This window comes from Microchirus variegatus, assembly GCF_963457635.1.
Source record: "Microchirus variegatus genome assembly, chromosome: 2".
NCBI lineage: Eukaryota > Metazoa > Chordata > Actinopteri > Pleuronectiformes > Soleidae > Microchirus > Microchirus variegatus.
In genome coordinates this window covers 41,545,708-41,561,949 of record NC_139803.1, presented here as the reverse complement: position 1 = coordinate 41,561,949, position 16,242 = coordinate 41,545,708, and the positions used below count along the sequence as shown (strand labels likewise).

Sequence of the window (16,242 nt, the reverse complement as noted above, 5' to 3'; positions counted from 1 at the left end):
CATCACTTCCTCCACTGGACGCTTCGCTCTGAGGTCACGTGACGCTGCGGCCGACGGACTGTGTCTGTATCATAGAATTACATAGAATTCAGGTTATTTGCACTGGGTCAGGACAACAACACCACAAACACATGAGTTCATAAACCACCCCCCCCCACCACCACTATGGTTGAGCCATTTGTGGGAACAGTTGCGGCCATTTTGTTATTTCCGATTCCGCCTTTCTTTTAAGCTACAAAATGGCTGCCCGTCATCACCGCATTCATCGTTGTTACATGGTTGTTGTTTTTTTCCTTATTGTTTTAAGTTGTGAAAACAAACACTACTCTGCTGTTTACTACTGAAATGCTGAAGGCAGGTTTTTTTTGTTATTTCCAGTGTTGGAACTCGATGTCGGCGTCAGAGGAAAACGTTAAAGAAACGGGTGCAAAAAAAAAAAAAAAAACAGATTCAAACTTGAATTTTCAGCAACTGTTCGTTCATCGCGTTGCTGCCAAATATTGTTACCGTTGACATCGACCAGCGTCTCTGGGTGTTTCCATCACATCGTCTCACATCCAAAACACGTGAATGGACTCTTTGCGCTAAGTAGCTTCCCCGATAAGAGATTCCCGTGAAACTGTATTTATGTCGAGGAAAAGCAAAAGCTTTGTTCAGAGGATCAAAACCACTCTAATGTATGTATATGCCGCTAGTTAGCTTAGCTTAGCACAATCAGACCCCCGACTGTAGCCACTTGGTGTCCTTTTCCTGTCTCGATGCTAAACTAAAGCTAACCTGCTGCTCTTTATTTCACGCAAAGATGTTGGGCGCGAACTCTTTCCATGACCGCTTAGCTTAGCTTAAATAGAGCTGGATTGTAGCCAATTTTCCTCCATTTCTAGTCTTTACGCTAAGCTAGCATGGTGTCGGCTACTTCACACACACGCAGGGTGTGAGTGTAAGAAAAGTGTCAAACTTAGCTTAGCATAAACAGAGCCCGGCTGTAGCCCAGTTTACAGTCATCGTGCTTAACTAAGCTAACCTGCTGCTCTTTACTTCACACAAAGATGTTGGGAGAGAACTCTTTCCGTGACAGCTTAGCTTAGCATAAACAGAGCCCTACTGTAGCCCAGTTTCCAGTTATCATGCTCGGCTAACATGCTGTTGGCTACTTCACACACACACACGGGGTGTGATTTCTGTGTGAAAGTAAGATAAAAACGTCAAACTTAGCTTAGCATAAACAAAGCCCGGCTGCAGCCCCATTTCCCTCCTCCGTTTCCTGTCTTCATGCTAAGCGAATGTGGTGTTGGCTACTTCACACACACAGGGTTTGAGAGTACGAAAAAGAAGGAGTCAAACTTAGCGTAGCATGAACAGAGCCCGGCTGTAGCCCGGTTTCCAGTCATCATGCTAGGCTAACATGCTATTGGCTAATTCACACACACACACACACGGAGTGTGATTTCTGTGTGAAAGGAAGAAAAAAAAAATTTCAAACTTAGCTTAGCATAAACAAAGCCTGTGTGTGGCCCTATTTCTCTCCTCCTTTTCATGTCTTTATGCTAAGCTAAGCTAACACGCCGTTTACCGCAGCTCACTCGCAGACGTGGGAAGCCGAGCTGATCTTAATTCTTTGCATGAAAGCAAAAATAAATAATTCTAGCTGGACTCGGAAGTATTTTTGGAAACTAGGTTGGAAAAGTTTCTCCCCGACACTAAGAAAACATTTTGTTTGTTTGTTTGTTTGTTTGTTTGTTAGCTTGAGTTGAGACTCCGATAACCAGCGCAGACTGACACTGCAGCCACTCTTCCTTTAGACACTAGGCGGTAATATGTCGCTGCAGAGAATCACACTGGACTGAATTTTTATTTGAGCTGGCTTCAAATATTTGCACCCGACGACACACCGATACCGAACTTTAACGCAACGTCAAAAAAGATATTTCACTTCCTTGTGGAACGTTTCCACAGATTAAACCAGCGGAATGACGATCAGGACCTCGTTCGGACCGGTCGCGAACACCGAACTCTTCCGAAAGACGTTAGAAACGAAGAGATAATGATGTACGAAATGTTAACATGTCAACGTTAAACCACGATGCGTCCCGTGACGACTGACCGGTAAAAGACGCGCGTGGCGTCACGTTAGCGTGACTCCCCGATTGTTATAATGAGTCTCTAAAGTAACGCTAAACTTTAAAATCACACGCACACATACGCAGTTACACAGGTACGCTGGTTATTTGTTAGCGCTGCTCTTTTCGTTAAAACGGACCGCTCCAGTTCCACTATAGGCGCGCTAACGGCGCTAAAAGGAGCTAACGGAGCTAACTGGTAAACGTTGCCTGGACTCCGGTGTCGCGGCACGTAAACGTGACGTCATTGCGCGTCTTTTTCCGGGTCAGTCGTCACGGAAACGTGTCACGCGTTAACGTGTCATGCGTTAACGTGCGTTAACCTTTTGCGCAGCGCTAATACGAACGGGTTAGGGGTTAGCAGAGTCGCGTTTTAATGTCAGATAATCAGATTACGGAGAACGGATGTTAATACCGGGTTTGGTCAAGTGCTAAAATGTAAAAAAAGAAATCTATCTTATCTCAATATACGCGTCAAATGTGACGATTTTCTTCGACCAACTCGAACCGGTTAAACGTAACATTATTGTCCACAAAAATCTCGTATTTTCCCCCCGACGTCTTCTCTTCTACCAGCATTTTTCCTCTTCGACTTCTACCTCCACTTTTCTCTTTTTTCCTTCACTGTTTTTCTCTCCTCACATCGACATCAGCATCGTGGCCCAAACTGAACTGAACTGGGCTGTGAAGAAAACTAGAACCGATTCCTTTTGTTTAAATAATAATAATAATAATAATAATAATGTTGCACAAACTAAACTTCCCTGCACGGTGCAAACTACTGTATGCATACACACATCTGTATCATCTCGCTTATTTTGTCTTTATTCTAATGTTATTCTTTCCACTCGTGTAATATAGAGAAATCAGACCCACTTGGTTTATATATGTTCATTTTCTTTTTTTGTAAAAGCCTTAGTCGTTGTATTTGATTTTATTTTTGTAGATATGATTTTTTTTTTTCTTTTTTTTTTTAAAAAAAGGATGTATAAATTATTTTTGTTCTTTGCCCTTGTTTTAAAAAAAAAAATATGCTGAGATTGTTAGCTGCACAGAAGAAAAAAAAAAAAAGAACTCGTGTTTTTCGAATACATGTGTTTTGTGAAATTAAAAAAAGAAACTGGATGAAAAAAATTGTGCGGAAATTGAGTCTTTGATTTTAAAACATGTTCAAAAAAAGTATTTATTTTAAATATTATTATGTTAGTTTGAGTTAGTTTTTGCTTTTAAGTCTAGCTTAGTATTAATAAAGCCAGGTTGGCTTTCCAGTCGCTATGCTAAGCTAAGCTAATCTGCTTCACGAGCTGGCACTGTACTTCACACACAGCAAAAAAAAAGAAAGAGCTTAGCATAAACACTTTTCAGCCTAGCTTAGCATTAAAAGAGCCCAGTTGGTTGTAGCCTGTATCCAGACTCTATGCTCAGCTAAGCGTGTCTGCTGCCTGAGCTGGCGCTGTACGTCACACACAGCAAAGAAATACATATAGCTTAGCATAAACACAGCCCCACTGTCACCTATTTCTGGTCTTTGTGCTAATCTAAGCTAACCGGCTGCTTGTTGTAGCTATGTACTTAACACACAGTCGGGAGTTAAGTTTTTGCTTTTAAGCCTAGCTTAGCACTAACAGAGCCCAACTGGCTGTAGTCTGTTTCCAGTCTCTATGCTAAGCTAAGCTCATCTGCTGCTAGCTCTGAACTTCACACACAGCTAAAAACATACATTAAGAAAGTTAAAATAATGTATAATGAGTTGTCTTTGTTGATCTGTTAGCGATGTTCGCGAAACAACAACAATCGCATAGTTTGTTGTTTTTTATTTAAAATATTAATACAAACGACTTCCTTCTCGTTACATTGTCGTCCACTCGTCTGTTTACTGTCCCGTCCATTATTAATGGGTTTCACCACTTCATTCAATATTTAAAAGCTATTACAGCTAAGCTATATAGTGTGTCGCTAACACGTCTACTTTTATTTATTAATTTATTTAAATGAATTTATTAATATTGATATATTTATTTATATTTAAATTAATTTATTAAATATTATTAAAATATATATTATTATATTATAATTTAAAGGCACCATATGTAAGAATGTGGCCAAAAACGGTTACTACATTCAAATTCAAAAACACCGAGGTTCTTTTCGGTGTCGTTTTCTGACGTTACTGGCAACCCGTGGGTCGCTCGGCAGCCGAGACTCTACTGACCGTAATGATCGGTAGACGGCGGTAGGTGGCGCCACACAAAGATTTTTTTTAATGCAAATAATTTGTCTGTACTGTTGTTGTCGGTGAGTTCAGTTTGTTATATGAACATTATTCCTGAGTCTCTGTGACATATTAGGGAGGATTTTATGACCTTTAGTTTCTTTAGATTTCTTACATAATGCACCTTTAAATTAATTAGAGGGAGAAAATTGTTTTTCTGTCGTGCTGCTTTTATTTTGATAGTCACCCTCCCCGGAAACGCGGGATGAGGATGTGATCCAGTGCTTCCTCCTCCTCCTCCTCCTCCTCCTCCTCCCTCCCCCCGCAGCTCAGCGGGATCTCCTCTGTGTCTCCTCCCTCTCAGCAGATGAGGAGCCGGGGATGAGCTGCTGCTGCTGCGCGCCGCTGCCTTTTGTGCGCCGCCTCGATCCGAAACACAGAAAACCTTCTTTCTGAGGCGAAACACGCAGGAAAAAAAGAGTCCGGAAAAGAAAAAAGCGAAAGTGCGTCCGCGGATTAGACTTCGCTCGTGGACAAAGTGGATTTTGAGGCGTTTGGAGACTCTTGGTGTGTGGTTTTTTTTGGAGACGTTTCGTCGGCTCTTTGTTGCTCCGGACTGTGGATGTTTCTCTGTGGGAAGAAAGGTGAGAATTCTCTGCGAGAAAAATCGCGGATTAAAGAAGTTGTTGTTGTTGTTTTTAACTGCACTTTGTTTTTAAATCCGTCCACGAAGGAGTTGACAGATTAACGCGAGTGATCTTTAATGTCTTTATTGCAGCAGAACAGTTTGGAGCTGGTTCTTCTTCCGTTTTTCCTTCTCTTTCTTTCACCGCGCGCTTTATCCGTGTTGCGTTTTTACGCACACTGTGCCAAATGGAACACGTGTTTGGCGTAAATATATATATATATATATGTGTGTGTATACATACAATATATATTTCTTAGTTCTTTTATTGGTGACTTTCCTGCTCAGTCGTCAGTCTGGGTGTGTTCTGCTTTGTTCTCAAATCACAGATTACAGCCTCATCTCCATGTTTGGTCGCAGATTAACCTTAAAACCTTAAAAACCTCTGATGTTTGTAATTCACGCTTGTTGAGCATCCACAGCCACACCTCATTGGCTCACTGCCACCATGAGGCCTGGAGGCCCCCAGGGGCCACACATGGGAACCACAGCCTTAATGTGTTTATATCGGTGGGTGTAGAGTTTCATCCACATGGAAAATTGGCGTATTTGCGTTTTTCGTGTTGATATCGAATACGCTACATTAGGAAAAATGTCGGTGTCGTTGCGGTAATTGGTCAATAGCGCTTTTCAAGTCTCGATTGAACCGCTCAAAGCTGCGCTACGCGTTTCCCTACGGCGCATCTATTGCCGATTTTTCCACTACCCAGTACCAGCGCGGCTCGACTCGGCGCGGTTTGGTATGGTTTTCCGTTACAAGAGTACGTCGTCAACGAAAAGTGCCGTGGCGTCGTTTTATACGCGTCACACACACACGTAAACTAGCGACTCGTAAAGCAGTTATTTTTTGGGGTAACTGAATCATTAGAATCGATTCATTAAAAAGATTTGTTCAGTACTTCCTGCTGTCACCCATTTCTGGTGCTTGTGCTAATCTAAGCAAACCTGCTGATTGTTGTAGCTATGTTGGAGGGTTTGTTTTTAAGCCTAGCTTAGCATTAACAGAGGCCAACTGCCATGCTAAGCTAGTCTACTGCTAGCTCTGAATACAAAATGGCTTTAACATACTTTAAGGAAGTTGAAATATTAGCAAAAAAAACCTATAATCATGTATGTAACGGGTAAAATAAAGTAAATAATGAGTTTTTGTTGCTGCTTTTCCACTACTCAGTACCAGCGTGACTCGACTCACCGCAGTTTGGTATAGTTTTCTGTTACAAGAGTACGTCGTCAACGAAACACTGCCGCGGCGTCGTTTCATACGCGTCGCACACACACACGTAAACTAGCGACTCGTAAAGCAGCTATTTTTTGGGGTAACTGAATCATTAGAATCGATTCATTAAAAAGATTCGTTCAGTACTTCCTGCTATCACCCATTTCTGGTGCTTGTGCTAATCTAAGCAAACATGCGGATTGTTGTAGCTATGTTGGAGTGTTTGTTTTTAAGCCTAACTTAGCATTAACAGAGCCCAACTGCCATGCTAAGCTAGTATACTGCTAGCTCTGAACAAAAAATGGCTTTAACATACTTTAAGGAAGTTGAAATATTACCAAAAAAAAACCTATAATCATGTATGTAACGGGTAAAATAAAGTAAATAATGAGTTTTTGTTGCTGCTTTTCCACTACCCAGTACCAGCGCGACTCGACTCACCGCAGTTTGGTACAGTTTTTCGTTACAAGAGTACGTCGACAACGAACACTGCCGCGGCGTCGTTTTATACACAACACACACACGCAAACTAGCGACTCGTAAAGCAGTTATTTTTTGGGGTAACTGAATCATTAGAATCGATTCATTAAAACGATTCGTTCAGTACTTCCTGCCGTCACCCATTTCCGGTGCTTGTGCTAATCTAAGCTAACCTGCTGATTGTTGTAGCTGTGTACTTCACACGCAGGTAGGAGTGTTTGCTTTTAAGCCTAGCTTAGCATTAACAGAGTCCAACTGCTAAGCTAGTCTGCTGCTAGCGCTGAACAAAAAATGGCTTTAACGTAATTTAAGGAAGTTGAACAAACTCAAAAACTATGATCATGTATGTAATGGGGAAAAATAGTAAATAAGTAAATAATATATACATATATATAATACAATATTTAATAATGAGTTGCATTTGTTGCCGCTTTTCCACTACCTAGTACCAGCACGGTTTGACTCGGCGCGGTTTGGTACGGTTTTCTGTAACAAGAGTGCGTCGTCAACTAACTGTAACTGAGTCATTAGAATCAATTCATTAAAAAGATTTGTTCAGTACTGAACTGAAATCCGACTGAACGGGTTTGCGGCTCGCGATATCTCACGATATTGAGATTTTAGACGTTTCCTTCGTTAAATGTTGGAGAGTAACAGATGTTTTCAAGATTACTCTGTCCAAACAGTTCGCCGTTGTTTGGTTTGATTCTTTTGTCGGACACCGCGCTCGCGACTCTTCCAGCGAGGACACATTTTAGCGTCGGCTCAGCTCGGCTTGGACAGCTCCAGAAAGGCTAAATAAATGCCGTCTTAGATTTCACAATAAAACGCTGCGTTTGTGTGTTTTGTTGTGGCTTTTACAGGAAATGCACTATTTCTACAGGAAGTGCTGCTCGTAACTCGTGCAGCACTCACATTTTTTAATCAATTTACTGCCAATTTACAGTAAAATGATGACGTAACGTGGCGTGATTCAATCACAGAATCACCAGAGAGAGAGAGAGAGATTTTCTGATCTGTTTCCTGTCGACACATGAAGGATTCTCTCATATCTCAGATGATGCTGGAACAGTGTTCATCATCACCAGGGTAGCGGCTCATCGCAGCCAATCAATGGCATCGACTCAGACGGGACAGAGAGACAGTGACCTGGTGTGGAGTTTATGGTTTTAAAGTCGCACGAGCATTGGTGTGTCGTACTCTTGTGTCCTGATTAGCTAAACTGCTGCGTTAAGGCTTGAAACAGCAGTTTTGTTGTCATTGTTTCCAACTTCAGCGTCTAAAACATGAGACATACAGTATGTGCAGGAACTGGGAAACACTTAAAAGTATGATTTTAGTCACATTAAGACAGTCATTTGGTCAGTTGGTCCGACTAAAATCAAGCTCGTCTTAGTCGGACTAGCATACCCGGATAACACGATTCGTAGTCCGATTACTCCTGCATGTATACTCCAAGTCGGACTGGAGTCGGACTTGTCGTTCTGCGCCGAAATGCCGTCTTTCTTTGGTCAGAAGGTACAGAAACATACCGAACTGCGGCACGATCCTTACAGCGCCACCTATCGAGGCGGAGGCCGACCTTCCCTCCTCCGCATGTACACGCCGGACTTAGTCGGACTACGGCCTTGTTTTCATGAGAAGTTAGTTTGAAGTCTTCAAAAAGGTGCCTTATGTCTATTTTGTATAATGTTATTATATATATATATATATATATAGTATTTTATTGTAAACACACCGAACTGCAGCACGATCCATATAACCGTTCGCCGGAGGCCGACCTACCCGGCGAATAAATCGATTTTCTCTTCCGCATGTACACTCAGACTCGTCAAGCTGTCCGATTGCCGGACTTAGTCGGACTATGGACTTGGACTATGGAAAAAAATCATTAGTTTTGAGGTCTTTAAAAGGTGCCATATGTCTATATTGTAAATAATGGTTCCGTTTAGAGTCCGATAGACAGGCACAGGCTAGAATGCTAACCCCTAGGCTTCAAAACAGCAGTGGGTGACACAACACGTGCTAGCTTTTGAAGCACCTGGTAAATGTGTCCGAAGATTTGGATTCAAAGGCAGCCGGATGTGCGATGCGTTTATACATCATCAGCAGCAGCGGGGGAATCCCCAGAGGATCACACAAGCTCATTTTGTACTTAAACTGGGGGATTAGGCGAAGGATCTGGCAGCAAGATCTTCTGGGGACGTATATCGTATCCTTTACTTGATGCATGTGCTTGTCTGGAACTGAAGAGTCCATATAGAAAATCACATGAAAAGCATTTGCTGAGATTGTACAAATAGGCAGCGCGAGGACGTGTTATTAGATTAGGAGTGCGCTTTTTTGGAAAGTACCCAACTTGGTTTGTCCCATCAAATCAGAATTGTAGCCTGGTAAATGATTGGCCGTCTAAATGTTGTGGTTCCCATTGACACACCCCCCCCCCCTCCACCCTCCCCCCTCTGACTTTTCTCACCCACGGCCTCCCATTCATCCCCATTGTAGTCGTTAAGCTCGGTTGCCCCTGGAGATCACGGGGGACTGTTGGAGAATGCAGCGTCTGGACGATTATGTATAGCGTGCGGAGCCGCGGCGAGAAACGCTGCTGGAAAAAGGAGGCGTGGCCCGTAGTAACACGGTGGTTTTCAAGTGATTATGATTCAGTTGGAACAGAGTCCACAGTTTTTAAACTTGGCTTGTGTGTCTCTCTCTCAAAAAAAACAAAACAAAAACTGGGACATTTCAGAGCTGCTCTGATGCTGTGTCTGCACTCTCGCCTGTCGTCTACGCTGCGGCCTAGAATAGAAGGCCCTTTATTGGCCGAGAATGCACTCAGGGGACGAATCACTGGAGTTTGCTTAAAAGAAAAGGCTCAGTTCTGTCCTGTGTGCGACTGGAACCTCATTCACTGCTGTTCTCCTGTAAGATATGCGTTTACTCGACTGCCCGATATGACAAATGACCGTTGGCCTTTCTCCTCCTCACTGTTCCCTCTTCATCCCTTCTTTTCCCCCAGGCCTCCAAGATAGATTCCCTCAGGAGTAAAGTGGACTTGCTGCGCCTCCCTCTGGTCCTCTCCTCCAAGTCCATCGGCGACTGCAAGAGCCAGCTGGGCGTGGTCTGGGAGAAGGGCGGCGGCGGCGGCGGCTCAGGGGCAGGAGGGGCTCGGAAACCCCGCCCACCGCCAGCCTCCGACATGGACAGCGAGTCGGTGTACTCGGCGTACTCCTACAAGTCGTCGCACTCGCGAACGTCCCGCAAACACAGGTACGGATGTCTCGGAGCAACTCAAGGATCAACAAGTCCAGGACAGGAAGTATGAGCTACGTTATTGTCGGTAATAAAAGTCACTTTTTGTCACGTCTCTGCAGAGAGAGGAGGGACAAGCATCGCACAAAGAGCCGCGATGGAAGCGTCCGCGGGGACAAAACGGTCAGCATCCTGGCTCCCGGCGAACCGCTGCTGGATGCCGAGTCCACCAGGGGAGACGACAGGGTCGGGTTTTAATTTGTGCATTTTTCCCATGAGCCTCAGCATTTCCAAATAGCGATAATAGAATAGAGAAACCAGGTACTGACTCCTTCTCTGCCCACAGGACGACAACTGGGGCGAGACCAACACCGTGGTCACCGGTACCTCCGTGGACAGCATCTCCAACGAGGACCTGACGCGCGTCTCTAAGGACTTGGAGGACACCTCGCCGCTGGAGTGTCGCCGTTACTTTGGCGTCGTGTTGACCGCCATCCTGGGCCTCTTTGCCATGGTCACTCCTCTGGCCTTTCTGGCACTCCCACAGCTGCTGTGGCGGGACAAACTGGACCCTTGCGGAACTCCGTGCGAGGGTCTTTACATCTCTCTGGCCTTTAAGCTCCTGATCCTGCTCATTTCCACCTGGGCGCTCTTCCTCCGCCCGTCCAGGGCGACGCTGCCGCGGTTCTTCATCTTCCGGTGTCTGCTGCTGGTGCTGATCTTCCTCTTTGTGGCGTCCTACTGGCTCTTCTATGGGGTGCGGGTGCTGGAGCCCAGAGAGACGGACTACAGGGGTATCGTGGGATACGCAGCGTCCCTGGTGGACGCGTTGCTGTTCATTCAGTACCTGGCCCTGGTGCTGCTGGAGATCAGACAGCTGCAGCCCGCTTTCTCGCTGAAAGTCGTGAGGACAACGGACGGAGCGAGTCGCTTCTACAGCGTGGGACATCTCAGGTAAATTTGGGAACCTCGTCATTTTTGGTAGTTTTCAGTAGTTCTTGACTTATGTAGAGAACCGACCATACCCGACCCGGAGGACCTGGACGAGTTTACCAGGATCTGCGATATACAACGCAGTACTAGCATCTTGTGAAGCCACTTTCTTATGATTAAGACCTCTGCTACTCTAGGTGTTTAGGGTTTTTAACCATCAGACATCATTTTGGATGTTTTCTACTAGGCCACAGCCAAAATCTTCCGCAGACATATGCTAATACTGCTGCTAATGCTACCTGCATGGTTGCAGCAGATATTTTCTCTAAATTCATGCTCTTTCTGCCTGTGGCGGTTTACCACTTCCCTAATGTGCATATTCTTGTGGTCGTGTGCAGCGAGGGTGCACAACAAGCGCAATAACCGCTGTGTTTTGAAATGTGCAGCATTCAGAGGGCGGCAGTGTGGCTTCTGGACCAGTACTACAGCGACTTCCCGGTCCACAATCCAGCGCTGCTTAACCTGCCCAAGTCCATCCTCACCAGAAAGATGTCGGCCTTCAAGGTCTACAATCTAGGAGAAGGTAAAAATAACACTTTCCCGTCTAGTTCAGGTTCCTCTTGCCGTCAGTCAGACGATCTAAGGTTGTCTTAAACTCGCTGGTGTTTGCAGAGAACGGCACCAACGCGTCCACGGGTCAGTCCAGGGCCGTGATCGCAGCCACCGCTCGGAAAAGAGACAACTCCTACAGCGAGTACTACTACGAGGAGGCCGAGGTGGAGCGCAGGGTCCGCAAGCGCAAGGCCAGGTAAATATGGACACAGATGCCACGATTGTAGACATTTCCTTTGCAAAATGTTGGAGATACTGATCTACAGTTCGGCATTGTTTGGGTATGATTCTTGTGTCGGACGTTGCGCTCATGAGTGATGACTCACTCCGACCAATCAGTGGCCGGCAGTTAATATTGAATCAGAACCTCGCCAGAGCACATAGCACCAGAGGTGCCATCACTAATGGCAAAGCAAAAATGGGTCAAGCGCCAAAAGTATTGAATGGGGCATTTGGTGTCTGACTCTCACTGGAATGTCTCCTCCCAGACTGGTGGTGTCCGTAGAGGAAGCCTTCACCCACATCAAGCGCCAACAGGAAGAAGAGGCGGCGGCGACAGTGTCATCACCCAAACACCCGCGCGGCGAGGCCATGGACCCGAGGGAGGCGGCCCAGGCCATCTTCGCCCCGATGGCGCGGGCCATGCAGAAGTACCTGCGAGCCACCCGGCAGCAGTCCTACCACAGCATGGAGAACATCATCAACCACCTGCAGTTCTGCATCACGCACAACATGACGCCCAAGGTGATCAAACGACACATTTCAAACCACAGGAGAGAACAAACGACCCGATGAAAACAAGAGTTTATCGGCCGTAGCGCCTCCTGTGTCGCCCGTTAGCTAAAAACGCAGATTTTACTATTAAACACTTATTTAAAATGTTTAATATATTTCATATTTTGAAAAAAAACAAAAACATTAAAAATACAGCTAATCCTAAACTATGTGTTTTGTTTTGGTCCATAAAGGCTTTCCTTGAGTGTTACCTCAGCCCAGGTCCCACCCTCCAGTACCAGGACGGCAGCAGGGGGCGCCAGTGGACCCTCGTGAGTGAGGAGCCAGTGACGGCGTCGCTACGCCAAGGCCAGGTCTTCACACTGAAGCGCCCGGACTTCTCCCTGGTCGCCACGGTGACGACGCTGCCCTTCCTCCATCTGGCCGAGGAGTTCGTCGACCCCAAGAATCACAAGTTTGTCATGAAGCTGCAGTCGGAAACGTCGGTGTAAGAGGACGGGGAAACGTTTACGTATCTGTCTTCTTTTTTTTTTTTTTTTTAATAAACATTTTGCTATCGTACTGTACAAAACGTGTAGAAATGTGGATTATTTGAGTAGTTTGAAGTCAGACGTCCATTTCTGCGTCTACTGTGCGACGTTTTCATGTTGTCGATGGGCGAGGTCACAGAAATGACTCCTCACTGACTTTGTTGTTCCCTTTTTGACCTCGCAGCACTGACTGTTGACTTGATGATAAAGTAAAGCTCACCTCACACCGCCTCCACTTCCTGTTCTACCAAACAGACGTGAGCTCAAAGGCTCGTGAAGCTTCGTTTCCCACCAGCTTTTTTTTCTCTCTCGGGAGAAAAAAACGTCATCATTTGAACACGAAACTGTTCCCGGGACAGTTTTGCTGAGACGTGAGGTCAAAGCTTCTCGTAAATAAATACTTCTGCCACTCGAGGTGTGAAGAATGAAGAAAACACTGGACGTCTGATTGTACCTGCTCTTTGTTGTTGTGTTGTGGTGACACGTGTGCAGTATAGACATACATGATGTAGAATGAAGCAGCACTGCTGTGTGGACGCAGACTGTAAATAAAGATGGGAAAGAAAAATAATAATGAACTGTGACTTTTGCCATGACCTCCCCCCTCCCTTCCTATGCACTACGGTGGCCTGGAAGCACAAACCATTGGTAAAGATAAAGTAGTAAATAATAAAATGGAAAACAATACAAGCTGATAAGGTCTCATCATTTCGTCTTTTTATCTCATCATTTTGACTTTTTTTATACTTCTTTTTTAAATGATGACTTTTTGACTTTTTATCTGATAATTTCAACTTCTTATCTCATAATACTGACTTTTTAATCTCATAATTAACCTTTTATCTCATAATTTCGACTTTTTATCTCATAATTTCGACTTTTTATCTCATAAATACGACTTTTTATCTCATAATTTTGACTTTATCTCAGAATTTTGACTTTTTATCTCATAAATATGACTTTTTATCTCATAAATATGATTTATCTCATAATTTCAACTTTTTATCTCATAATTTCGACTTTTTATCTCATAATTTCGTCTTTTTATCTCATAATTTTGACTTTTTATCTCATAATTTTGACTTTTTATCTCATAATTTTGACTTTTTATCTCATAATTTTGACTTTTTATCTCATAATTTTAACTTTTTATCTCATAAATATGACTTTTTATCTCATAATTTCGACTTTATCTCATAATTTCAACTTTTTATCTCATAATTTCGACTTTTTATCTCATAATTTCGTCTTTTTATCTCATAATTTTGACTTTTTATCTCATAATTTTGACTTTTTATCTCATAATTATGACCTTTTATCTCCGAATTTTGACCTTTTAAATCATAATTATGACTTTGATCTCGTAATTTTGACTTTTTATCTCATGATGACTTTTTTTATCTCATAATTATGACTTTTAATAGCTCTTTTTTTATGGCAGAAACCGCCTTCACGGTCCATGTTTGACTCGGGACTAAGTGTCACGCTCACATTTACGAGTAAATGACTGTTAATAACCACAAGGTTATTTTTCTTCCTTTTGCGCACGCGTGTGTGTGTGTGTGTGTGTGTGATAAAGCCACATTGCACATGCTGTCAGTTAAGAGGAACTCCCCGTCTTCCTGTTTTAATTTGCCTCCGTTATGTTGAGATCAACGCTGTTCGTCTTCCTAATTCTCAAAGGTAGGTTATTTCCATTTCAGTTTTCTAAAAATATTCTCAGGACGTTAAAAATGTGAAAAGTCAGCTAACGTTCCGTTACGGTTACGATAGAGAGTCTGAAGAAGGTGGAGCTGAACTCTAAACGTCTCCCGTCAAACTCACTTTCTTTCACTTTGCGTCTTCACAGAGGCTCTGACTCAGACTCATGCTGCTGAAGTCAGCGGGTATCACGGGGAAACCGTGGTCCTGCCCTCCAGAGCAGACCCAACGTGGACTCTGGAGAAAATCGAGTGGTGGACGTTCGCCAACAACACACAAATCGCCACATATCGGAACAGACTCATGAACTTGAACCGCGCGAGTCAGTTTCTCGGAAGACTCGGCCTCAACGTCTCCACAGGTGAGAGATCTTTGTCCCTTTCACATCCGCTTTTATCAAAGTTTACTGAAGTACAAGTCAAGGTACTGCTCTAAAAAGTAGATTGTTTCAAAGTAAAAGTTACTCAGTTGATTTTTTAACAAGGTTCTTTTTTAAAGTAAAAGGTTCTTCGGCTTGTCCTGAACCATTTTGAAGGGTTCCACCAGGAACCCTTTTAAAACCCCTTGTTCAGCAAAGGGGTTTTAAAGGGTTCTCTGGATCAAAATGGTTCTTACTGGAACCATCAGTGTTACCAAGAACCCAAAAGCAAATGGTTCAAGGTAGAACCTCAGCCCTTGTAGAAGAACCCTTTTGGAACCCTTATTTCGAAGAGTGCAAAAACACATGAACATTGTACTTGAGCACAGTAACAAACTTTGTTTTCTCTTATTTAGAAAAGCCAGAAATATTCAGACTAAAATACCTTGAATTCTAAAAATGTGAATGATTAAATATGACGAAGATTAACAAGGACATTTGAAACAAGACTAAGTGAAAAAGGAAAACAATGACGGACGATTGTAAATGGGCCTTAACGTTGTTACAACATTGTTTTTCTTCATTTTTCTCCGTCCAGGTGACTTAACAATAGATCATGTGACCGAACGAGATGCCATGGAATACAGCGTTCGCCTCGTGAACTCAAAGAAAAACAACGAAATACACAAGAGCAAGCTCACAGTTCGACGTAAGTTGGGGGGGGTTAGGAAGTTCTGAAACTGAACTGAAGTTAGGTTTGTGTTGCTAAAAAACAGTTAACACGTTACTTAAAATCAACGATGTTATAGCCACCGATGATTTAATGATCGCCCCCCCGTGGTTGACGCATCAACTGCAATGCTATCGATTCCCTTTGATCGAGGCATCGTCACGTTGGTCAAATTGTACGGTTGGTCGGTTACTCTTGAGTTTTGTGTCGAGTTTTGCAGGAAACTGCAGTCCCTGCGTGGTCGTGGGGGTAGTTTGATGACTCGATATGCGAAGCTAACTCAACCACAAACACAGGCCTGAAATGTCACGCAGGTTTAGCCAAAAAATGCAAACAAAACAAAGAAACTTACCCAACTGTTGAGACTCTAAATGAATCCAGAAAAATCACAGAATCCAAAGCTTGAAAATCGCAGAATACAACGCTAGAAAAATTGCAGAATCCAAAGCTAGAAAATCGCAGAATCCAACGGTAGAAAATCGCAGAATAAAACGGTAGAAAATCGCATAATACAAAACTAAACAATCGCAGAATCCAACGGTAGAAAATCGCAGAATCCAAAGCTAGAAAATCGCAGAATCCAAAGCTAGAAAATCGCAGAATCCAAAGCTAAAAGAAAATCGCAGAATCCAACGGTAGAAAATCGCACAATAAAACGGTAGAAAATCGCATAATCCAAAA

General features: G+C 43.6%; 1 protein-coding gene across 1 annotated transcript; it reads left to right on the top strand.

Moving 5' to 3' along the window:
- Positions 1–4,881: 4,881 nt before the first annotated feature.
- Positions 4,882–12,733, top strand: LOC310940154 (vang-like protein 2; the record flags this gene model as incomplete). The annotated part of the gene is made up of 8 exons (XM_083905086.1): positions 4,882–4,976; positions 9,730–9,980; positions 10,085–10,208; positions 10,309–10,916; positions 11,342–11,478; positions 11,568–11,703; positions 11,996–12,251; positions 12,476–12,733. The coding sequence occupies exons 2-8, from the start codon at positions 9,910–9,912 to the stop codon at positions 12,731–12,733; spliced, it is 1,590 nt and encodes a 529-aa protein (XP_083761212.1). The 5' UTR covers positions 4,882–4,976; positions 9,730–9,909.
- Between the last annotated feature and the right edge of the window lie 3,509 nt (positions 12,734–16,242).